Raw genomic sequence first — 23,818 nt, 5'->3', positions numbered from 1 at the left:
GCCCTGCCAGCCCCAACAGGCTTCCCTCTAGTGCCCGTAGATTGTGACAGGGTAGGTCCTGGCCCCTATCACCTCCTGCCCAGGGAACACACAAGAAGGAGCCACTGGTGACCAGCATGGGCACACATGTGCACATCCATGCCCACACATCACCCGCTGGGAGCCAGAACACCCCCGAGCCTGGGCCGTGTCTGCAGAAGTCCTGCCTGGCCAGCCCTGCAGCCAGGCCCTGTGGCTGTTATGTATTAACCTGTTATGTATTAACCTGTTATGTATTAACCAGCCTACGTCCCACCAGCCAGCCACAGATAAGGGGTTCTGAGAGGCAACCTGGCCAGAAAGGCTGCTCAGAGTTGGGTGCAGCTAAGGGTCTTGGCCAAGAGGACTGGACCCAAATAACTGGCCAGAGCAGCATGATGGAGCTACAGTTATAAGCTCTGCTCAGGGTCCAGCTAAAGCAAGAGGTGCTGAGGTTAGACTGTAGTGAGGACTTGCAAACCACTGGCTCATGGTCACCTGATGAGACCTCATGGGGGTGAGTGGGTCACCCCACTAAGGTCTGCAGGAGGTCTCTACAACCTGGAAGCAGGGGCAGTCTCTGTGAGAGCCCCCAGCACTGCCCTGGGCAGCACTGAGAAAGCAGTTCCCTGCAGTGCCCCTTCTGGATTCCCACCCTCTTCATGCTTGGTTCCACTGGAGCCATAAGCCCCAGAAGGTGCCATCCCCCAAACCAGATATCCCTGTGACTCAGAACACCACTTTGGGGTACCTGACCCGCTTAAACCCAGCCAGCCTGTCTTCCCCAGCTCCCCTCACAAAGGCCAGCCCAGTGGGCCTATTCTGTCTTACAAAGTTTGGTAGGACTGAAGACACCCCCACCCCTGAGAGAGAGCCCTGGGGGTGGGCCAGAGCCCTGACACTCAGGCCCTGGAGGGACATTCCTCCCGAAGGGAGTGTCCCTGCTCTTGAGGGCCAGTGGTTCCAGACACGAGGTGGGGCTCCCTGAAGCCCTGCCTCCCATGCCCTCCTCACTGAGAGGGGCAGAGTGTCCAAGAGTGGGACAGACCTCTGGGTGCCCAGGCCTGGAGAGGAAGGCCTAGTGGCTGGCTGGTCACAGAGAGCGGTAGGCATCAGGTGAGCAACTATATACCTAGGGGGCTGCCACCAAAATGTTGTAGGGATCTTGCTTTCCCAGAGGAAGGACCCATAGAAACTCGTTCTCACAAAGGCACAAAAGACGCCAGTTAGGCTGACAGTAGACGGGCTACGAGATGTGCCTGTATGGCTCACAGGGAGTCTGGGGGCCACCCGTGCTCTGCCTGCTGGGATCTGGGCTTGTAGTCGGGACTTCAGCACAAAGTGCTTGGGCTCTGGAGTGAGATGGGTGGGGGCCTCTCAGGGAGAGGTGGGGCCCATACAGGCCTTGAAGCAGAGGGACTTTCAGGTGGGGAAGGGACGGCTTGGCACAGCTTGTCAGCCACAGGAACAGACCGGCTGTCCCTTGTGGGGGGCACAGCTGAATTTGCAGAGCCTCAAGGAGGAGTCTCTGGGGCAGGTGGCTGGTCACTGGGGTGACTCAGGAAGGGCCCCTGTCTCCCTTTCCTGGGAAGAAACAGTGCTAACCCAATAGAGGGCTTTCCCTGCAGCCTCAGATGAAGGCGGGCTGGAGCAGGTGGCAGGAGGGACTGCCTGCCTCCAGGAATGGGCAGCTGCCTGCCTGAGACTCCTTGGGTGGGGAGAGAACCAAGGAGTCTCTCTAGTCTGAATGTTCGTCTCCTGTGTCTGTTCTGCCTGGGCTCCAGCCCACTCAGGGTCCGTCTAGGTGCTGCCACGGGCTGGGTCCAGTGGAGCAGATAGCGCCACCTGGTGGCCTCATGCCTGCCGATCCTTTGCCTGACCCTCACCCCTGGGGGAACCTGGTAGGGCTGAGGGATCCTGCATTCTCCAGACCTAGGCATTCTCCAGAGCTAGTGGCCAGAGTTCCTAAGCTCCCAGGACCCCCCCAGGGCCAGATCCCATAGCCCCTATGGTCTCTAGGGACAGCCTGCCCAGGCTGGCTCAGGAAACCCGCTGAACAACAGCAGAAAATTACAGCTAAGCTGTCCCCTCCCTGCCCCTGTTAGGCTGCAGGAGGCGAGAGAAACAGCAGAGCAGGGGTTCAGGGGAGGGGCACAGGTGGATGTTGTATGGAAGATTTATCCTGAGTCCTCAGCCATAAAAATCTGGAATGAAACTACTTCAGTCCCAGAACACTTAAATCCTCCTGGGAGCCATGGCCTGTTTGGATCTGGACCCAAGGACCCTGTGGGATCCTCTGAGGCTCCTGCCAGACCCTCCTGCCCACTGACACTGGGAGACTCTGCTAGCCACTGAAGGACGCCAGCACCCTGGGAACTCCCAGTGGGCAGAGGGGCTCCTAGGCCTTTGAGCTTAGCGGCATACCCACCCCCTCTGCAGTGGGGCCCTGCCCAGGAGCAGTTGCAGTTTGCAGGGCCTGGTGCAGAGTGAGGGTGTGTGACCTCTGAGAATGGTCAGGGTGCAGAGTGAGGAGGAGCCGGTTTTTCCCTCCACATCCTGTTTGCACCTATGGTACCCCCAGGCCTGGCCTGTCTGTTCTGGGGACAGGCTGGGCTCCCGGCCATGCTGGCCTCAGGGATCATATAATGGGGTTCTCAGCCTTGGTCTGCTCACCCATGAATGGGGACCACCATGCTGCCTCAGAGACAACGGGAATGAAGAGCCCCATGGGGCGGGCAAGCAGGTGGGTCTGAATGCCTGCTGAGGCCCAGGCAGCCTTGCCTCTCTGCACTGCACTCCCCTCCTCTGAACACTGGGGCTTGGGGTAGGTCTGGGGCTGGAGCCACCCCCTCAGCCCACAGGGGTGTGGGGTGGCAATACTGTGTATGTGTGAGGTGTCCCTTTCTCTCCCCATGTTCTGCACCAGCCTGGAGGCTCAGAGATGAGGGGATCTGGCCCTGGTTTGGGCCCCTAGGGCTGAGCTGAACTTGAACATGGCAAGAAGGGTCACAGGTTCTCATGGGCAAGGTGGGGAGACCCCAAGTTGGAGGGACTGAGATTCCTGGTGGGAGGGAGGAAGGGGAGAGTACCACAGTGGACTGGTGGTGGCCCCAGCATGGGGAGGAACTTGACTTTTCCCCCATGGATGGGAGGAGCCAGTCTGGCCAGGTGCACTCTGTCCCAGGCCCCAGGCAGGTGAGGTGAGGGGCTCCCACCCTCCTTCCCACCCATATGCCAAAGGGTGGCCAGGCAGGCAGGTAGCAAGTCTGGGCGGCCCTGAGTCAGTCTGGAGGAATGTTCTGGCTGCTCCCGCCCTACCCTGCCCTGCCTGCCCTCCTCTCCCTGCCCTCCCCCCCTCTGTCCCCAGGTGCTGCTGGCCCTGCGCCCCAGTCAGGACCACACCTTCAGCCTGGCCTGGGCTTGCTTAGAGCAGCTCCCACCCTGCAGCCAGCCCCACCCGCATCCCTCTCCTGTGCCCCAGAGAAGCCAGGCTCCTGGGCCTGGGTCTTCAGTGAGCACACTCCACCCATGTGGCTGGTGAACTGTGGTGGTCCCTGGGGGGTGTGGTGGGGGTGTGTTGGAACCTCAATGAGATGAGACCCCCCCATTGAAGAGATGGGACCCCCAGGCAGGGCCCAAGGCCTAGGGGAGAAGGGTAGGGAGAGAAGGGGCTTTCTACAGTGAGAGGAGAGTGCTCTGAATTCACAGGCTGTACAGGCTTGGCCTGCTTGGCTGGGGCTGGAGGCTGAGGAGAGGTGCCCAGGAGTCTGGGCTGTGGCAGCTGAGCTAGTACTTTGGCCAAGGCCCAGCACTTCCCTCCTTTGACTTCCTGCTGCTCAGAACCCTGGCCCCCGGCCACCCAGACCACCTCCTGCCCATGCAGACCTTGTACAGGATACTGCCAGGCAGAGGGGGCAGTGGGCAGGGGCCCTAGGGGCCATCCCCCCAGGGGCCGTCCCCCCACGTGACCCAGGCTTCCTGGTTGTCTCCTCCAAGCCACCATGGGAAAGATGGGGCGCTCACCAGATGCCCATAGAACCCCAGCCCCAGCTGGTACCACAGCTGTGCCTGGACTCACTCCAGACCTCATTGCCAGGAACCCCTGTGAGTTTGGGGACCCCGGGAGGGATGGAGGGAGGGCGAGGCCCACAGGGGCTGTCACTGGCGCATGTTGGTCTCTGTCCCCCAGGGCCCCGCTGGGCACTCGTCCTCGTTGCTCTTGCCACCGTTCTTGGTGTCTTCTGCCTGCTCTGTGCCATCTGTTGCTGCTGCTGCCGCCGTCACCGCCACAGGAAGAAGCCCAGGGACAGGGAGGCCGTGGGCCTGGGCAGCGCCCATAGCAGCACCTCCACCCATCTGGTGAGGCGCCACCTCCCAGTGCCCAGCTCCACCTGCCTCTGCACAGTGGGCAGTGCAAAGCCCAAGCTGAGGGGCTCAGGGTAGCTTAGGGTGTTCAGGGGTGAGCCACAGGGATGGTCTGATCCACCCAAAAGCAGACACATCAAGGGCCTTTCTCTCAGGGGAAGCAGACGGGCAAAGCTGAGTGCAGGCCACACAAGAGATAGACGTTTGTCCCTGGGCCATAGAGAGCCACAGAAGGTCCTTGAGGAAGGCAGTGGTACAAGAGACACCATGTTTGGGGCAGAGCTAAGCTGAGGCTGTGAGCCCTCTGAGGGCTCTACTGCCCCTACTTCAACCAGGCCCAAGGTGCACGGTTTGACTCTCATAATGGAGCTGCTGTGTGCCAACCCCACTCTGTGGGTGAAGCTCCTGCCACCCTTGTCCCCACTCGCCCCAGGTGCAGCCGGATGTGAGTGACCTGGAGTCCAGTCCTGGGGAACCTTCGCAATGGGGGCGCCTGCAGCTCTCCCTGGAGTATGACTTTGAGAGCCAGGAGGTGAAGGGCTCCCTTGTGTAGGCCCAGAGGTTCTGCGAGTTCTGGAGGGGTGAGGGGCAAATGCTGTACCCGGGTGGTGGGGGGCTGACAGTGCGGGTGGTTTGAGCCCAACCCACTGGCTCCCAGATCAGGGTGGGCCTGAAGCAGGCAGCTGACCTGAAGGCGGCAGGCACGGCGAACCCCTATGCCCTTGTCAGCGGTCCACCCAGATGCGGAAGAGGCACCAGACGAGGGTGTACCGTGGCACCCTCTGCCCAGTGTTTGATGAAGCCTGCAGCTTCCATGTGAGTGGGGGCAGTGCTGCCAGGAGGGCCCCAACTGGGGCAGGGGCCCAGCTCACTCCACTGCCCTCAGGTCCCACAGGCCGAGCTGCCTGGGACCACCCTGCAGGTACAGCTGCTGGACTTCAGGCGTTTCTCCCAGCACGAGCCTCTGGGCTCACTCAGCCTGCTTCTGGGCACGGTGGATTTGCAGTATGTCTTGGAGTGCTGGTACCAGCTAGGCCCACCTAGTGCTGCCCAGGTGAGCTGCTGCACACCAGGCCCCAGCCCAGCCTGCATCCCTGCCCCCATGCCATCAGGGACTGAGGCCCCTCACTGTCCATAGCCCGAGCAGGCTGGGGAGCTGTGCATCTCACTCCAGTATATGCCTGGCTCAGGCCGACTGTCCGTGGTGGTGCTGGAGGCCCGGGGCCTGCAACCAGGGCTGGCAGGTGAGAGGTACTCCTGCCCATCCTGGTGGACACAGAGCTGGGGGTCCTGTGCTCAGGACTTAGGCCTGGGCCACCCTCCATCCCTTCTCACTTGGCCAGAGCTCTATGTGAAGGTCCAGCTCATGCTGAACCAGCGGAAGTGGAAGAAGAGAAAGACGTCTGCCAGGAAGGGCTCTGCTGCCCCCTACTTCAACCAGGTCTTCACCTTCCTCATGCCCTTCAGCCAGATCCAGGTGGGCCACCAGGAGGAAGGGGTGGGTGAGGTTCCTGGCTGGCCCGAACTGATCACAGGCTTTCTCTCCTACACTGGCCTGGTGGTCCACCTATGCCCAGAGTGTGGACTTGGTGTTGGCTGTCTGGGCCCGTGGCCCGCAGCTCCGGGCTGAGACCATGGGCAAGGTACTTCTTGGTGCCCGAGCCTCTGGCAAGCCCCTACAGCACTGGGCAGACATGCTGGTCCATGCCCGGCGGCCCATTGCCCAGTGGCACCGCCTGCAGCCTGCCGGGGAGGTGGACTGCATGCTGGCCATGCAGCCACGTCTGGACTTGCCCTTACTTCATTCCTGAAGGCCCTTGTGCCTCAGTTCCCTGGAACCTCCTGTAATAAACATTTCACCTGCCACTGCCTGTCCTGCTCAGGCCTGGGGGGATGTGGAGGCTGGGGGTGTGGCTCTGTCCTTCACACAACAGCCCTTCCCAAGGATGGGGGAGGGTCTCCAATGGGTGGGCACCTGGCCCTTGGATGGAGGGGGCTCAGCAAGAGTCCTACCACCTGGGGTCCACATGGGCAGAGGTGGGAGGAGAGGCCCTTGCTGGACAAAGGGAAAGATATGGCCGTGGTGGTGCCTCTCCTGTGTGAGCAGCAGGGGGCAGCACACCCCTTCGGAAATGGTCCTGGCCCTGGTGGTGCAGCCCAGCGGCAAGAGGGCCTCCCATTCCTCACACATCTGGGCCGCCTTAGTGTCTCCAAAGCCTCCCGCATGGCGTGTCTCCTCTGAGCCGCCCCATGGGCTGCCGGCAGGGCTGGGAGAGGGTGCCAAGTCACGGCCCGGGGGCCTCTGTTGGGGGCGGCCTGGATGAGAGGGCCACATGGGGCCTGCCCAGGCAGCCAGGCAGGCTGAGCCCCTGCAGGTCAGAGAGAGGTTCCCAGGTGGGTGGTGCTGCTACCCTGGGTTGAAGGACATGTCCCAAGCCGCCCAGGTGAAGGGGACCATGGCAGGGTGTTGAGGGCAGGCCAGCCCCCCAATCCTTGGCAGGAAAGCAGGCTGACGCTACAGCAGGCCCAGGAGGCCATGTTCAGGGTCTAGGCCACACCTAGGGGCAGATGGGGAGGGAAGTGCCAGCTTGTCCCTCGAGAGCTGACCTGGGGACAATGGACCACAGGGGCCCAGCAGGGACAGTGGACGGGACACTGACTGAGATGGGCCGAGAGGAGTGTCCTTCCACTGAGGCCTGAGCCATGCCCCAGCAAGGCCCTCGTGCGGCCACTGCAGCTGTTCTTGGGCTCCTTGCAAGAACAAGGGAGGCATCTCGGGCTTGTCACTGATCCCTAAATAGAGACACCCAACCGCACCCTCCCAAGACTTCTTGGCCTGGATGGCAGCACGCGCCCGGCCAGGCGGCCTGGGCAGGTGGAGAGGCCTCTCGGCTATCTGGGCCCCCATTGGTCTGAGGAGGGCTCCATGCCCTTTCTGAGCAGGGGCCCAGCCCAGGAGAGGCCATTTATACCCCTCCCCGGGCCCACCAGCCCAGCTCACCACTGCCGGCCGACCTTGCGCCCAGCACTGCTTCCCAGACACTAGGTGAGGCCCAGTCCGGCCCACCGAGGCCAGGGGACAGGGCAGTGCTCCAGCCAGCTCTCAGGGGGACTTCTGGGGCAAGGGGCCTGGGGGCCTGAGGGGCTTCCTCAGAGCTGGAGAGAAGCAGATGCTATGGGTGGAGGCTGGGATGGGGCAGGGTGGTCCAGGGGCCTAATGATCAGGCCTTATTTTCGGGGACCCTGGCAGGAGAGTGTTCAGGTCAAACCACCCTGGGACCTGAGCCCGCAGAGCAGATTGGGGAGCAGTTTCCTTACATGCACTTAGGCCCGAAGCCAAAGGAACAGAGTTAAAAATAACAGCGTCGCTCTGGAGGCCACCTGCGCTGGCCCATCCCACCCTCCCTCGGGGACAGCTGCAGCTCCTCGGGCCCCGCCTGGGACATTTTGGGAACACTTTCTCCTCTTACTTCTCACCAGGGGAATTCCAAGACATCGCCCTTGAGTGAGGTCGGAGGTGGAGGCAGGGCAGGGGCTGGTTAGCAAGAGGCCTGTGCCCCTGCCACCCCTGGTGCTGGTGCCACAAGTGTGAAGGCCCAGCTGACACCCCTGCCTCTCTCTCCCCACAGGCTCTCTGCTCAAGACCTCAGGATGGGAGAGTAAGTGGTCCCTGGTGGTGCCCCATGGCCCCTCACATAGCCCTCCATGCCCTGCCAGCCATGGCCCTAACCTCTCTCTTCTCTCTCCCCTTCTTCCTCTTGTCCTCCCTCCTGGGACAGTGAGGAGGTGAGTACCTGCTTGGGGGTTGCAGGAAACAGTGGGGTTTGGACTCCTCTTCCTCAGCATAGGTCAGAGGTCAGAGCCTCAAAGCCCTGAGGCCCTAGGAAGATGGCCCAGCCATCTACCATGGAAGTGCCCCCCCGCCCCACCACCGGCCAAGACTCTGCTGAAAGAGGAGGTGGCCACCTGGGCCCGGTGGGGCTGTGGCCTGGTCACACGAGTTGCTTCTTCTTTCTACACCTCTGGCCTTAACCTCACGGTCCCATCCACTGCCTCTAGGGCCCTAGCCCTAGTCCTGTGTGCTTTTATGTTTTCTGAATTTAGGTTGCAGTTGAGGGAGACAGACCAAGTTTGGAATGACTAGGGCTGGGAACGACCAGCACTGGCCCCATATACTGAGAGTGGCAGGTTCAAACCCGGCCCTGGACAAACTGCAACAAAAAATAGCTGGGCATTGTGGCGGGCGCCTGTAGTCTTAGCTACTTGGGAGGCTGAGGCAAGAGAATCGCCTATACCCAAGAGCTGGAGGTTGCTGTGAGCTGTGATACCATGCTGGCACTCTACTGAGGGTGACAAAATGAGACTCTGTCTCTGTCATCTGGAGAAGTGGCACCCACCATGAGGCATGAGCCACCTAAAGCATGGTAGGGGTAGGGCAGGAGCTCTTGACTTGGGTGGGCATGGGGGCTCCAGGCCAGGGCCCTGACTCTGTCCCCTCCCTCCTGCAGAAGCGCAACAGGGCCATCACGGCCCGGAGACAGCACCTGAAGGTAGGCTGGGACTCCAGGAGGGCTCCAGGTGGTCCAGTGTGGCGGGCAGGCCAGGGCCCTCACCAGCTGCCCCCCGCAGAGCGTGATGCTCCAGATTGCGGCCACTGAGCTGGAGAAGGAGGAGGGCCGCCGGGAGGCAGAAAAGCAGAACTATCTGGCAGAACACTGCCCCCCACTGCACATCCCCAGCTCCATGTCGGAGGTGCAGGTACCGGCCTGCCCCACTGCCACCCCGCAGTCCTGCCTGTGGTCCGCCCCACTGCCACCCTGCAGCCCTGCCTGCTGCCCCATCTCCCCACTTGGCAGGAGGGCTCTTGGGAGGTCAGGGTGGGGCGGGCAACAGTGGCCGTCCATGGTGTGGCGGCTGCCCACCCACTACCCCTGCCCCAGGAGCTCTGCAAGCAGTTGCACGCCAAGATCGACGCTGCTGAGGAGGAGAAGTACGACATGGAGGTGAAGGTGCAGAAGAGTGGCAAGGAGGTGAGGGCCTGGGGTCGGAGGTGAGGGCACAGGGCATGGGGTGGGGCAAAGGGCAGGGCGGGACTGGGTGCCCACGGCTCTCCCCCACAGCTGGAGGACATGAACCAGAAGCTGTTCGACCTGAGGGGCAAGTTCAAGAGGCCCCCGCTGCGCCGCGTGCGCATGTCGGCCGACGCCATGCTCAAGGCCCTGCTGGGCTCCAAGCACAAAGTGTGCATGGACCTGCGTGCCAACCTGAAGCAGGTCAAAAAGGAAGACACAGAGAAGGTGCGTGCTCCCGCTGCCCTCGCCTGGCAGGGCGGCCTGGGGCTGGGGGTGGCTGGACGTGGGCATGTGGCGTGGGTGTGCTGAGCCCGGTCCCGGCCCCCAGGAGCGGGACCTGCGCGATGTGGGTGATTGGAGGAAGAACATTGAGGAGAAGTCGGGCATGGAGGGCCGGAAGAAGATGTTCGAGTCTGAGTCCTAGACATCCCAGTCCTAAGAGTCCCAGTCCTAAGTGATTGCCACCCACAAGGCCAGCAGCACAGGCCGATGCTTGGACCCACACACTGTTATCCTTGGTGTAATAAAGGATTCTGATCCCTGTGCTGGCCCAGTCTGCTTCTGCCTGGCAATGTCCAGTCTACCAGGTGCTGCCTGCTGTGGGGTCCACAGCTGGTAGGGAGGGGGCCTTGGGAAGGCCTGGAGGGTCTATGAAGTGGTCAAGCTGCCAGGTCAGGTCTAGTGGGGAGTCCTGAGAGAGTCCATGGCCCCCTCTGCACAACCACCCACAACCCTCCACGGAGCCCAGGGAGACCCCACTGTGTGATCCAGTCCAGCCCTGTTCCTGCTAGGCTGTCCCCTCAGGACCTGGTCTGAGGCTGGATACCAGGGCCAAGCTGACTCCACAACCACAACACCCCAGGCAGCGGCCCCTATAGCCCTCACCCATGTGGCCATCCTGGGCCACCCCCACACCAGGCCTCCCTGACCTGCCTGGGGCTCTAAGGCCCACATCAGGAGGAGGGGCTGTCAGTGCCAGGTTGGGTGCAACATGGAGCTTGGGGCTGGCACCCCTGTGTCTGGTCCTTGCTGCCATCACACTTGGGGACACAGAGCACTGGGCCAGCTTGGGCATTTGGCTTTGGACCTGGGCTCTGGACCACCCAGGTGCCTCAGGACCCCAGCCCAACCACAGGGGAATACAGTGGCCCTCCTGGGACCTTTGTGCCCACTGAGCCGTGTCTGAGGTCCATATTCCCATGTGGGGCTGGTGTCCAAGCTGGCCCCATGCTGGGCCTAGCGGGGTCTTGAGTCTCATGTCTGCTCAACCCCAGCCCCCAGTCCCATTGCACACTCAAGGACTTGTTCCCGATAGTCCCGGATGAGGCCTGTCACATAAAGGTCTGGTTATCAGCCCTCTGTGAAGGATGACACAGGCTGTCACTGCTGCTTGCCTCAGATCTTGGTGAGGAGGCTGCCAGCCCTGTCCTTGCTTTCCGGAGGTCCCCATGATTGATCTGCGGGCCGGAGGCAGGAAGGGCAGTTGCAGTTCAGCCTTGGACTGCCTCAAAGGACTGACGTCCTCAGCGCCCAGGATGGCCTTCATGGTGTATCTTTGGCCCTGCCCGCTCCCGGCCCTGAGACATGCAGCTGCAGCCCCCAGGCCCCCCACCCCCCATGCCAGGCGCCCGGCTGTCTGCCGCGGTTCCTGCAGGGGAAGGCCAGTCTGTGTGCTCAGGACAGGGCCAGGGAGACACAGGGGAGTGGGCGCATGGTGGCCTGGGGTCAGTGCAGAGGGTCTAGGCAGCCATGTCCTATGCAGAGCTGGGCAGCGCCAATCGTGCATTCAAGGAGCCGACTGGGGTGTGGCTAAGTCCCGGCCAGCAACAGTGGAACTTTGCTGTGCACACAGTGAGGAGGACTGGACAGCTTTCCAAGGGCTGTACCCAGCAGGAAAGGGGGCTGCTGTACCCCGGGACACAAGGCACAAGGCAACAGTGGTGGGTAGGCAGGGGTGCCAAAATGATCCCTTCCTGCAGGACTCTGCTGGGCCAGGGTTAGTCAGACATGGAAGTGGGAAAACTGCCCTTTCGTTCCAAGCAAGGAAATGTAAGACACAGAATTCCATATAGTGATTCTGTGGGGTGGAGCTCCGGGGCCCAGCGAGGCTGGACAGTGGAGGTGGCTTAGTTACCTTTTCCAACAGATAAATAAATGAGTGAACAAATGAAGCAAACAGACAGGCCTCCCTGTGACAGGCAGCCTGGCCTGTTCTGTGTTCTAGAAAGACTTCCACAGGGGCCTTAGTCAGTGAGGAGGCAAGGCCAGAGTGGGCAGGTGGGTGGGAGCCGGTCACCTCCGGTCCAAGAATGAGACATGTTCCCCAGGACTTGGTGGTTGAGGGGATGGAGAGCCCAAGCAGACACTGCAAGTGACAGCCGCAGGGGAGGCCTCAAAAGGGCTGGCACCAGGGAGGAGGCGGGCAGGTATACACAGGGATGTAGGCTTCCTGTGGGTGACACAAAGCTGGCTGGGGAGGACACAGCCACTGAAGCCCAGGTGAGCTTTGGAGCTATGCCGCCCTGGTCTCACTTCTGGGCTCTCCTTCTCCTTGCTTCTGTCCTTGTCTGTGTCTGTGTGGACAGTGATGGAAGGTACAGGGAAAGAATAGATGCAGCAGCGGAGGAGCTGGAAGTGGAGGAAGCTCCCAGGGGACTTTTCTGAAATGGTGGCTGCTGGAGCCTCGGGGGAGGGGCTGGGAGTAAGGCTGGTACTGGGCAGAGGTAGTATGTGAAGGTGTGTGTGGACATGGCAGGTGTGTGCAGGTACGTGTGGACATGGGCAGGGGTGTGCAGGTGTATGCAGGCACGTGTGGACATGGGCAGGGGTGTGCAGGTGTATGCAGGCACGTGTGGACATGGCAGATGTGTGTAAGCACATGTAGACCTGTGTAGGTGTGTGCAGGCACTTGGGGACATGGGCAGGTGTGTGCAGGCACATGTGGAAATGTGCAGGCACTTCCTGCTGGGAGAAGTGGGGGAGCACATGCCCAGGGTCTTGGTGCCTGAGACCCTCTCCCCTAGAGTAATGTGGGACTCCTTAGGAAACACTAACGGGGGTCGGGGGAGAAGGCACCAGGGAAGCCGGAAGCATCTTGTTATGCCAGCAAGTGTGTGCGTGGCCAGAAGAAACATCAAGTACTGGGAATGGGCCTCAAGGGCGAGGACGGAGAGGAGATGAAAGCAGGGTTTCAAAGTCAGACATTTGAAGGCCACCTGCTATGCTTGGGCAAGGGACACGTGTGTGTTTAGGACAGACCTTGAAGGAGAGACAGACAGAGAGAGACAGAAAGAGGGAGAGCAAGGGTGGGGAGAGGGAGACAGAGGGAGAAGGCAGAGGGAGAGGGGCAGAGAGAGGAAGGAGAGCAGGTGGAGGCCAGCCCACGCTCCGTGCGGTGGGTGGAGAAGGAGCCTGCGCTCTGTGCCGTGAGGCCATGCAGCTGTGCTCTGTACTATTTCTATCTTGAAACTTTTCTGTAAACTTGAAATTGGAAGTTAAACTTTTATTCCCGTGTCAAAACAATAAAATTCATAAGCAACAACAATCATAGATGACATGAAAAAACAACCAAGTCGACAGGGAGGAGTCCTGAGGGCTGAGGTGTGGGCAGAGGGTGCAGGAGAGTGTGGGAGACTCTGGCCAGAAAACGTGGCAGCTCCTAGGGAGCTGCGGGGATCCTGCTGGGCCTGCCCTTCACCTCCACCTAGGAATGGGAGCCCTTGGGGTGGGGACAGGTCCTCCCTCGGTGCCTGTCCAGCTCTGTGTCCTCTTTGGTTCCCTGAGTGCCTGCATGGTTTGCATGGAGACCCACCTTCGCTGCTTGGTGCCTGACTGTGGTCATCCAGCTGGCTGTGGGCAGCCAGCTCCAGGCAACCAGCCCCAGGCACCCTCCTTCTGGCTCCAGCTGCAGCTCTGGAGCCCAGAGGTGGAGCTCCTGCAGCAGCTCAGCCCCACTGCACCAGCAGGTGCTTGGCTGCACTGGGCATGGGCACAGAGCAAAACCGAGTTCGGCCCTAGGACCACCCAGCTGCTAGCAGTTATTGCCAGAGCCACAGGCTGTCTCTGCCTCAGGCCTGCAGGTCCCTCCAGGCTCTCCCTTCAGGGTCTACAATGGTCACCTTCCCTGAGAAGTCTACTGAAAGTCCCCAGCCCACACACCTCACTGGCCATCCCTCAGTCATTTGGCTGTTATTTCGAGGAATCACCACTGTCAGGTCTGATTGTTCATTCGCTGTCCCCATACTGCACTGGTAGGTAAGTGTGGTGTAGTCGGGACCTAGCAAGGGACCTCAGGTGGGTACAGGGGTGTGAGTATCACTGTCCAGCTGTGCCACAGCTATGTGTGGACACTGACCACCACTTACCCGAGTCCACCAGCACACAACCCCCTTCTTGCTGCCCTCCTGCAAATACCTCGGGCCCTGGACACCCACAGCTGGCTGCAGGGGCTCCCCTGTTTTGGTGTCAAACTGGGTCTCTCATTTGTGCACTGCTGGCTAGATCCTGCACTGGTTTTGGAGACAGGACCACAGGCGAGACAAGGCCCTGCCCTCCACATGCCCCCCTTGAAGTTTCAGGAGTAAATGATCCCAAGTGAACAGACGGTTGTGTGTCTGACCCTTGGACAGACTCTTAGCTCTTCAGAAGAGGGGTCTGCTCCTATTTGAGCTGCCGCCAGCAGGGCCCACACACTCTCAAATGTGTACCAGCCACCAGATGGCCCCATGGCAGCAGGCTCAGGCTGCAGGCAGGAGGGGAGGGGCAGCTGCCAGGGGCAGCCTGAGTATCCAGGGTGCTTTTGCTCTTGTTTGTGTTTAAAGGTGCGAAGGATTTGAGCACATGCAAGTTAAGAGGCAGCAGGGCAGCAGGGCAGCAGGGCAGCCTGTAGGCCAGGGAGGGGCTGGGCCCTGGGGGAAGGAGAGACACGTCACACCTGGTTTCCCTTTTCTCTGTTCTGCTGCAGTGACAACACTCATCTGGGTCTGCTGGACGTGAGGAAGGGACCCACAGCATCCTGTAGGCCTTCTGGAGTCCCCAGAGCTCCCAAGCATGGAGTGTGGCCTAGTCCACCACACCTGATGCTTCTGGAAGACCACAAGGGGCTCTTCCCATTCTGGGGCCCTGGAAGGTGCCAGTTGCCAGCCCCACAGGATGGGGGGGTTTGCCCCAATAAGGCTGGTGTCCAGCTCATACTTCCTGACTGGTGTGGGCAGGCTGGATCCTCCCCAGCTCTAAGGAAGAGCCTGTCCCAAGTCTCTCCCTGGCACCTGGGGCTTTGTTGGCATCTTTGGTGTCCCTTGGCTTCTAGATGCACTAGCCTGGTCTCTGCCTTCACCATCACGTGGTGCCCCCTCCCCCCCACCCCATGTGCATGTCTGTGTCCACATTTCCTCTTTTTGTGAGGACACCAGTCATTCTGGCCTGGGACCCGCCTGCTGCACTATGACCTCACCCTAACCAAAGCTGTCTGCAGCAGCCCCATCTCCAAATACGGTCACAGCTGAGGTCCTGGTGGTTAGGGCTTCAAGATGGGAATTTTTGGGACATAATCCAGCACAGAATGGGAGATACCAGGCCCTGCCCCAGGTCTCAGAGGATGGGGCAGGCAGAGGGTAAGGATACAGTGAAGGGCTGGCCCTGGGGTTGGTTAGGACAGGTCACACTGGGCCCCCCACCCAGGCCTTTGCATTTTACCCTGAGGCCAACCTGGTACATGGGCCTGGAGGCCCCGAGTGTAATGTCACACTGTCTCCCTCTTGCCAGACTTAGACTGAACCAGAGGGCCCTGCATTTTCACTTTGCTCTGACCCTGAAAATGTGGTAGCCGGTCCAGGCCTCTGGCAGTGACTTTTGGGACAGGGTAGGATTCCCAGCTGCCATCTGCCTTCCTTCTTCCTGGCATGGCCCCCAAACTTCCCAGCCAGGAGGCTGGGACCTTCCACAGGCCAGGCCAGAGGAAGGACCTTAAGGACGGTCAGCCCGAGCATGACACCTGCTGGCAAGGTGCCTGGAAAGCAGATTAGTGGGATGAAGGAGCAGCCTCCCAGCAACTGCTGGGGCAGGAATCCTGCCTCCCCAGGCTTTGCTCAGCCCTTCTTGGCGTGTGTGGGCAGCAGTGGGGTTGTTTGCTGCCCCTAAGTAGGTGGGACCATCATTTGGGCCCCTGCTGGCCCGATAGCCTTCTTCAGCCCCCTGGGCCTCTCTGCTGCCCTGTGAGGCCTTTCTGGTTGGATCCCCATGTCTGCCCACAGGCTGGGCCTTAGCAAGATGGGTGGGGCTGGCTCCTTCCTCCCTTCCTGGGCTGAGGGACTTGGCCGGGGCAGCCTGTATCAACCCCCTGGTTGCCTCAGTTTAGCCCAGTAATGCCACATGCTCTAGGCCCACAGCCACTAGCTCTCCACATGACCCCACAGCAGTCATCTGGCCACCCCCCACAGTTGGGGACAGGGAAGGGCCGAAACAACCCTGACCCAGCCCCAGCATCCAGGGCTTAGAATGGAAAAAGAGTGCCAGATAGTGTAGGGCGAGACACCAGATATGTAGGATGGGGCAGCCCTTTGTGCAGGGCCCAAGGTCATGACACTGAGGTGCTAGGCAGAGGCTCCACCAGGTCCTGTGGGTACCTGAGGATCAGGCCTAGGGGGACTCAGAGCTCTAATGCGATACTGCAGGAGAACCTGCCACTCACAAGTGGATATGGCAGCCAGAGCTGTGGTGGGGGCTGGGGGGAGTGCAGGTCCCCTCCAGAGCTGTGTGGAGCTGCTTCACCTCCCATCACCCCAGGCCTTGAGACTTGCTTCACGCTTCCTGATGGGTGGTTTGACTTTTTGGTTTTTTTCTCTCGTCTTGCAGCAGCAGATTAGAAAACAACACCCCAGCCCAAACCCTATAGGTTCCAACCTCAACCTGCATCCGGAAGAGGGAAGTGAAACCCAGTTGGGGGTGGGGGCCCCCAGTGCCTGCCACCCCAGGAAGCCCCGAGAGGCACAGCCTGCACACTCACACCCAGAATTGGACCCAGCATCCCACAGGGCCAGACCAGGCTGATGGCTGAGGCTCCGAGTGACCCTGGCTCTGAGGAGCAGGAAGAGCTGCTCGGGTAAGGGTCTGCGGCAACATGGGAACCTAAGCCTTGTTCCAAGTGTGCCAAGGGCAGCTCTTATCATGGAGGCTGGCTGCCCCACGGGAGAAGGCAGGGCCGGTAGACAGTGGCCAGGTGTCTTCTTGGGGCTCCTTCTTACTACAAGCATGGGTGGCCCTTGTCCGTCTTTGCAGTGTGAACTCACTTGCAGGAAGGCTCTGCATGAGCACAGGAGCCTAAGCCCAGGAAAAGGAGGGTGGCCCCAGGACACAGCCTAGACAGCTAGGGGGAGGGGGAGCTAAGGGAAGAGTAAGGCCAGGCTGGGGAGGACCCTGGGCCCCTGGCTACCCACAGGTTTGTCTCCCCAGGGCTGCCCCAGCCTATGGCAAGGAGATAGCCCAGATCCTGGCAGACGCCTGTGCTAGGTGCTAGATGCCTGGCTGCCCCTGTGCTGCTGCCTGAGGTACGGACATGAGGGGCAGGGGCTGTGTGGAGTTGTCTGCAAAAGTGGCCACATACTGCCCCAACCTGAGCTGGGCTAAAACCATGTGGCCAGAGGCCTTCTCAGGAGATAGCTATGGGCCAAAGAGCCACTCACCCAGAGAAAGTCTATGGCCTGGCCCCTGGGTCCCTGGGGAGAACTGTCCCCAGACATTCCAGGCTGAGCCATGCTGGGAGGCCCTGAGTCGCCTCAGGTGCTGACCCCAGAAGAGATGGGAGTGTTCAGAGGCTGGGGCTAGGCAGGGCTTCCAGGGGCAGAGGGAACACGCCAACTGTTGGGGTGGGGGAGCCCAGGACTGAGGGGGCTGTGGCTGGGTGTGGGCAGGGGAGATGTCCAGAGCTGCTTTGGCTGGGCAGGACAGGAGAGGGTCAGGACACACACTCTTATGCCCCACGCTGTAGCCACCCAGGAGAGGGTGACCCCCAGGATCTACCTAGGACCTGGGGTGGGCCCTGCTGGAGCAGCCACTGGGCTGTTTGGTAAAGGGAACTCTGGCTGTGGCTCTTGTGCTGGTGGCTGGCAGCCACAATGCTTATGATGAATTCCTCAGTGATAACAGAGATGGCAGAGATGTCACTGAGTGTGGGAGAGGGCGGCAGGTGGAAGGCTGGATGGACCTCTGCCTTCCCAGGGCCAAATCTCACTTAGGCGTTGAGGGGATGCATGTGCCAGCGTGGGGCAGAGGCTAAGCAGAGGCTATGTCTGGCAGGGCTGGGCCAGTGTGCATGGGCTCGAGGGGGCCTTCATGGGCCCTGCCCTCAGGGAGGGGTCAGAGGATGCACGCTAGTGTGTGCCCGGTGAGGATCACCTGTCCTCTGTAGGGAAGACAGGCTGCTGTGTACAAACAGCCAGGCAATTGGGCAACAGCTGTGCCCGGCTCAGAAATAGGCCCTCCCTTAGCGCCACCCTCCGCCTTGGACTCTGTGCTCCTCCTGGCCACCTCATGCCCATAGAAGGGCACGGCATGAGCGGCCTGGCAAGGGCACCCCTGCCTTCCTCCTCGGCTCCATCCTTAGCCACCCCCACCCAGCTATCTCGTATAGGCGTGGGAGGAGGGCACGGCTGGCCCTGGGATGTCTTGGTGCAGATGGGGGATGGTCTGGGGCCGCTTCTGGCCATGTCTGTCAGGGGCTCAGGCAGGAGCTCTGGCTGCGTGCTCGTCAGGCCTCAGATGTTCCCCTACCTCCACTGTATTTAGGGGAAGAGCATGGCCTGACCTTTCAGAGTGAAACTGAGACCCACAAGCAGGGAAGGGCTCTTGTTTCCTCAGGTGACTAAGGGAACCAGGGTTTTCCCATCCAGGGCAAGAGAGAAGTCCCTGGCACCCAGGCAGGGAGTGCGTGTATGCCCAGGGAAGCTCCCACCTGGGGATCCCCAGGAAGGCCAAGGTCAGTAGGGCTGGAGCAAGGCAAATGAGACCCCTGTGACACCCTGGGGTCAGGGTCTCAGGACACTCTCCCTACAAGAGGTCCAGGGACCCCCCAGACTTACCAGGACAGCCGCCCCCTTGGGGCCTTCCCACCACATGTAGCAGGTGTCTGCTGCTCCCCTCAGCCCCCTGACAGGCTAAGGGCCAGGGCGTGGCATTTTGTAGGGCTGCCCTGTGACTTTGCAGGGACTCCTTTTTGTCACCAAGGGAAACTTTTGCCCCATGGTCCCTGTGTGACCCCCAGAGCATGCTCACCTCACACTAAGAGGGGCAAGGATGGGGTAGCATCTAGTAGTTCACAGGGTCTTTGTGGGCCTCCCAGCCAACAGTCCAGAGCCTGGTTCCCCAGCTCTGCGGGGTCCTTCCTAGGGCCAGGCATCACTGTCCTGGGCATCCCCCTCTGCTGATAGCCAGAAAGCAGGAGCTCTGTCCCCCCAGACAAACTGGCTGTTCTCCCAGGCTATCCCCTGTTGCCCAAGGCCCTCTCCACCTGCGAGGACACCCCGGCCCAGCAGTCTGTTCTCCACACATGCTGGGGCCACATTCTGCCACACAAAGAATCACTTATGGATAGGCCACCCCACAACCCTGGGGGCCCCTGGGTCCCCAACATCCTTGAATTCCCTTCCTTCAGCACCTCCCCTGTTCTGGAAGGTGACAGAATTGTGGCAGATGTGGGTCCTCTGAATATGCCCTGCTGTCCCCTCCCTCATGGCACCTTGTGCTGGGCTGAGTCCAGAGGGTAGGGATGACCCGGGGGCACTTGTCCCTAGAGACCCTCTGAGCTCCAGGATCTACAGGTGAAAGGAGCTGAGCCCATGGGGAGACTGGGGGGCCCCTGGCAAGTCTTCCTCTGTAGCTGGGTCCCATGGGATGGAGCCAGGCCCCCCGGCAGCTCTCCAACCTACCCATCCTCCATGTGGGCACGAGACTCCAGTGGCAAGCAGGGCCCAAGCCACTTAGGAGGGAGGCTGGAGTTGGGAGAGTCAGGGGAAGATCCGTAGGCCCAGCCCTGGCCCCAGCAAGGGGTGGCTGAGGGAGGAAGAATTGGGGGCAGGCCCTGGGGCCCCCTCCCCAGCACTGCCTGGCTCCAGACCTGAAGGCAGCAGCTGGAACCGGGTCAGGCCCCAGATCCCTGGGTGGGCCTCCTTCCTCCTCCCCTGGGTCAGGGGTCTTGGTCGCGCAGAAATTTCCCAGGGTGGTGGGGAGGCCAAGCCCAGCCTGGATGATGGATGTCTTCCTCCAGCACTGGGGCTGGTGGGGGTTGCTCTCTCCCCTGCCTCCCATCTGGACCCCTCCACATCTCCTCCTTGGGCGGAGGAGGAGAGGAGGCGCCTCACACACACTCGAGCCCCCACACCGGCTGAATCTGGAGCCAGAAATCTGTCCCTCCATCCCTGCCCCATCCTGGCCTCAGGTGTCCCCTTACTAAACAATCCTGGGGTCACACGGGGCAGTCCTGGAGCCTCAGGGACAGATGGTCCTGAATGAGGCAAGCCCTGGCTAGGTGGCTTCTTAGCACAGCACCCAAGCCCCATACCAGCCAGCCTGCCTCTGCCTCAATTTCCCTGCCAGAGGGATAGGAGGGTCTTGGCAGCAGAAAGGGCCTGAGAGGTGGTGCCTGTGGCTTCCCTGGCAAGTGTGCAGGCCAATGAGAGGGGAGACCAACATTCTGCTTTGTTCGGTTGGCCCCTGAGATCCCACTGCTGGGGGCAGGACCCACAGCCCCTGGGTGCGCCCTGACTGGCCTTGCCCCCATCTGCACTCTTGGGGCACAGCTTCTCGGGCTGGGTGCATGCTCTAGGTCAGATTCCACTAAGCTTTTTACACTGAGGGTCTCATTTCACCCTCCCCAACCCAGTGAGGTGGGTCTGGGAGCCTCCCCCTTCACAGGTAGAAGCTGCTCACGGGGCCAAATTCCCTGCCCAGAGCCACCTGTCCATAGCAGCTGGGTGGAGTGTGGCTTCCAAGCATTGCTGCCCAGCTTGGGAGAGGGTCCAGAGTCCCTGCCGAGTGAGTTGGGAGCTATAGACCCAGGGGGGTTGTGGGCGTGTGTAGAGAGCTGGGCCCCACACGGCACACCCACTGCCCTGCATAGGGAGGCTACTGCACCAGGGTGGTCTTGGGATGCCACTTGGCCAGCACCTGCAAGGCTCCCCCACAAAGCAGCAGTGGGGCTAGGTGCTGCCAGAGCCTACAAGGCCCTGGGCTTCTCTCCCAGCCCAGCCTTCCCAAACTCTTGCCTGGAGCTTCTTTCAGGGGCTTCTAAAGGCCTCCTGGGAGATGGGTAGGCCAGAACCACAAGGCAACCAGCAAGTAAGCGGGGCCCAGTGCCCTGGAGGCAGATGGACCCTCTCTTCACAGCCATGCAGCGAGACTCAGAGCAGAGGCCAGGCTGCAGGCCCCACATGGGCCTGGAGAGAGGAGGAAAGGGGCCGTGTGGAGGATGGGGTTTACAGAAGATTAGGGAATTGAGAAAATCAGGCCTCCCAACACTGTCCAGCCCATGACGGCTCTGCTGGTGCCAGACACAGGCAGATAAGGGGTACTGAGGGTGGAGGGAGGGAGGGTGGGCAGGTGCTGAGGATGGTGGAAGGGGGTGGGGAGGTGCTGAGGGTGAGGGGAGGGATCCCTTGAGCTTTTCTCTGGACCAGGCCAGTCCTATCCAAACTCCATCCTCCTCCAAGTCGGAAAGTTGCCATTGGTGGGGGAGGGGGATTGTCTGATCTTGCTGGTGGTAGGGAGGGGCCATCTGGGGACCTAGGACCTGCATGTGTTGCCCTGGAGCCACCTACCCCTCCCAGCAGGAGTGGGAAGCCTATAGAACTCTGACCTCAGAGTGTGGAGCAGGACAGTTCTGTGGGGGGCACAACAATGCCTGACTCAGTCCCTGCATAGACTGATGCCCCAGCTTTTCCGGAAGGACCAGTTTCCCTAGTTGCAGAGGAGTGCTCCCATGCACACTCACATGCACACACACACAAGCCCACATGGACATGCATATGTACACAGCACACACATGCACACTTGAGTGTACACACATGCACAAGCACATAGTACATGCACATAAGCACACATGTACCCTTATGTACACACATAGACACATGTGCACATGCACAAGCACACACACACGCACACATGTATACACATATACCCTCCTGTGCACATAGACACATGCGCACATGCACAAGCACACACACACGCACATGTGTATAAACATATACCCTCCTGTGCACATAGACACATGCACACAAACACACACACGCACACGTGTATACACATATACCCTCCTGTGCACACATCGACACATGCGCACATGCACAAGCACACACACATGCACACGTGTATACACATATACCCTCCTGTGCACATAGACACATGCGCACATGCACAAGCACACACACACACGTGTATACACATATACCCTCCTGTGCTCACATAGACACATGCGCACATGCACAAGCACACACACACTCACACGTGTATACACATATACCCTCCTGTGTTCACATAGACACATGCGCACAAGCACAAGCACACACACATGCACACGTGTATACACATATACCCTCCTGTGCACATAGACACATGTGCACATGCACACGTGTATACACATATACCCCCTGTGCACACATAGACACATGCGCACAAGCACACACACGCACATGTGTATACACATAAGCAAGCACACCTGCACACACATGTGCACATATGTACACATGCACACACATGTTCACACACTCAGGGGAGTGCCTGGGCGGTGGTGTGGGTTCTACAGCCAGTGCCCCTCCCAGGCCCTCCACTTCCCCAGCTGCCACATGGGCTATGCATGAGCATGTGAAACTAGGAGAGAAGGTCACTACCCTGCTCCATCCTTGGCAGGTGGGACCACAGACACTGCTCTTCCTGCTACCCAAGAAGAGACATCCCAAAGATGTCTGTGCCCCTGCTTCCTGGATGTAACCGACACTGTGGACTCTGGGTTCCACGCAGGATGCTGAGGCTGCCCCCACCTCTTGTGCCCCCTCAAGAAACCAGTGTGACTTGGGACAGATGAATCCAGCCAGTTCATTTCAGAGGACTCTGAGAAGGCTTTAGCCTTTCTCCTAGCCCCAATTCCAAGAAAAATCCAAGTTTTAACACCACCAACCCTCACCCACCACCTTGGCCCTGCCCTTGGCTCTGGTTCACTCCCCCACTGCCAGAGGTCTTCGCTGGGACAGATGAGTTCTCAAAGCATTTGGAGGCTGCCCCTCTGAAAATCAGAGACATTTCTCTAGCAGGGTTCACTGGGAGCCATAGAGGCTTCTCCGTGACTTCCTCCATCTCCATGGGCTCTTGGTATGCAACATACCTTCCACTGGGATGCGGACCCATGAACATATATTTGACAGGGTCTGTGTGTGTCAGGGATAATGAGAATGTGCGAATAAGAGGACCTATTCCTACCCCCCAAGGCCCCTATTTAGGTTCCACTGTGATGTTCAGCCTCCTGGGCCATGATAGTTGGCAGTATTATTAGGCTGTAAGCTTATGAACCAGGTCTTAATCATAGAAGAAAGGGAAAAAAAATAAAAGATGACTCAGTTACGGAGAAAAGTATGAATAAATGGAAAGATGGCTGAAGAAAGGTGGGATATAGTAATGACTGGATGGATGAATGGATGGGTGGGTGGGTAGATAGATAAATGAAATAAGTATGGACTGACACAGGGGCAGGTACTCGAGTGATAAAGGGACATGAAGAAAGAATATGTGAGTGGATAAATGAACAACATGCAGATGCCTGAACAACAGGGCCCTGGAGGGAGGGAGGGGTGAATGGATGGATGGATAGATGGGTAGATGGATGGGGAGGGGAGTGGATGGACTAATGTATAAATAGAAAGACAACAGAATAAATGATATGGTAATTGATAGATAGATGAACGAATAAAGATGAGATGAATGGGCAGAAAAACAAGTGTATGTATATAGGTATGTCTGTATGTTTAGATGGAGATATGGATGGGTGGATGGACAAACAGTAATGTGATATTTAGAATATTTAACAATGAATATAAAACAAATATTCGTCTACTATAATGAGCACTGACTTCAATTAGTTGAATGTATAATTATACTGTTCTGTGTATATCAGCTGATTGTCAGCTCAATGGACAAATGAGGAGGTGGACCGAAAGATGGGTGGACTTAAGGATGGATGGCAAGATGGGTGGATGGACACGTGGGATAAGAATGTGACTGGGGGCTCGGCGCCTATAGCTCACCGGGCTAAGGCGCCAGCCACGTACACCTAAGGTGGTGGGTTCGAATCCCCAGCCCGGACCCGCCAAACAACAATGACGGCT

General features: G+C 59.6%; 3 protein-coding genes across 5 annotated transcripts in view; all 3 read left to right on the top strand.

The window, feature by feature from the left end:
• The first annotated feature begins 1,094 nt into the window (after positions 1-1,094).
• SYT8 (synaptotagmin 8) lies at positions 1,095-6,194 on the top strand. Its single transcript, XM_003798416.2, is given in 10 exon segments — positions 1,095-1,134; positions 4,015-4,122; positions 4,208-4,377; positions 4,817-4,915; positions 5,042-5,111; positions 5,114-5,199; positions 5,270-5,437; positions 5,522-5,627; positions 5,727-5,860; positions 5,961-6,194. Coding segments are annotated over 9 exon segments (1,170 nt in total). The 5' UTR covers positions 1,095-1,134; positions 4,015-4,019.
• Positions 5,833-9,910, top strand: TNNI2 (troponin I2, fast skeletal type). Its single transcript, XM_012810457.2, has 8 exons — positions 5,833-5,860; positions 8,013-8,042; positions 8,163-8,169; positions 8,892-8,933; positions 9,013-9,141; positions 9,324-9,413; positions 9,504-9,680; positions 9,784-9,910. Exons 2-8 carry the CDS (start codon positions 8,035-8,037, stop codon positions 9,877-9,879), a joined length of 549 nt encoding a protein of 182 aa, XP_012665911.2. The 5' UTR covers positions 5,833-5,860; positions 8,013-8,034; the 3' UTR covers positions 9,880-9,910.
• Positions 9,911-16,473: 6,563 nt separating this feature from the next.
• The window catches only part of LSP1 (lymphocyte-specific protein 1), a 37,298-nt gene continuing 29,953 nt past the window's right edge, over positions 16,474-23,818 (top strand). For all 3 annotated transcript variants that reach the window (XM_012810520.2, XM_012810519.2, XM_012810518.2), the window contains exon 1: positions 16,474-16,554. In XM_012810520.2, the coding sequence (XP_012665974.1) occupies positions 16,502-16,554 (53 nt within the window). In that variant the 5' untranslated portion in view covers positions 16,474-16,501. The remainder of the gene's footprint in view (positions 16,555-23,818) is intronic.

The sequence above is a fragment of the Otolemur garnettii genome, unplaced genomic scaffold (assembly GCF_000181295.1).
Source record: "Otolemur garnettii isolate 467f Iridium unplaced genomic scaffold, OtoGar3 scaffold00134, whole genome shotgun sequence".
In the NCBI taxonomy this organism is placed as follows: Eukaryota; Metazoa; Chordata; class Mammalia; order Primates; family Galagidae; genus Otolemur; species Otolemur garnettii.
Note: the sequence above shows the minus strand (reverse complement) of the source record. Positions and strands in the feature narration are given on the sequence as shown.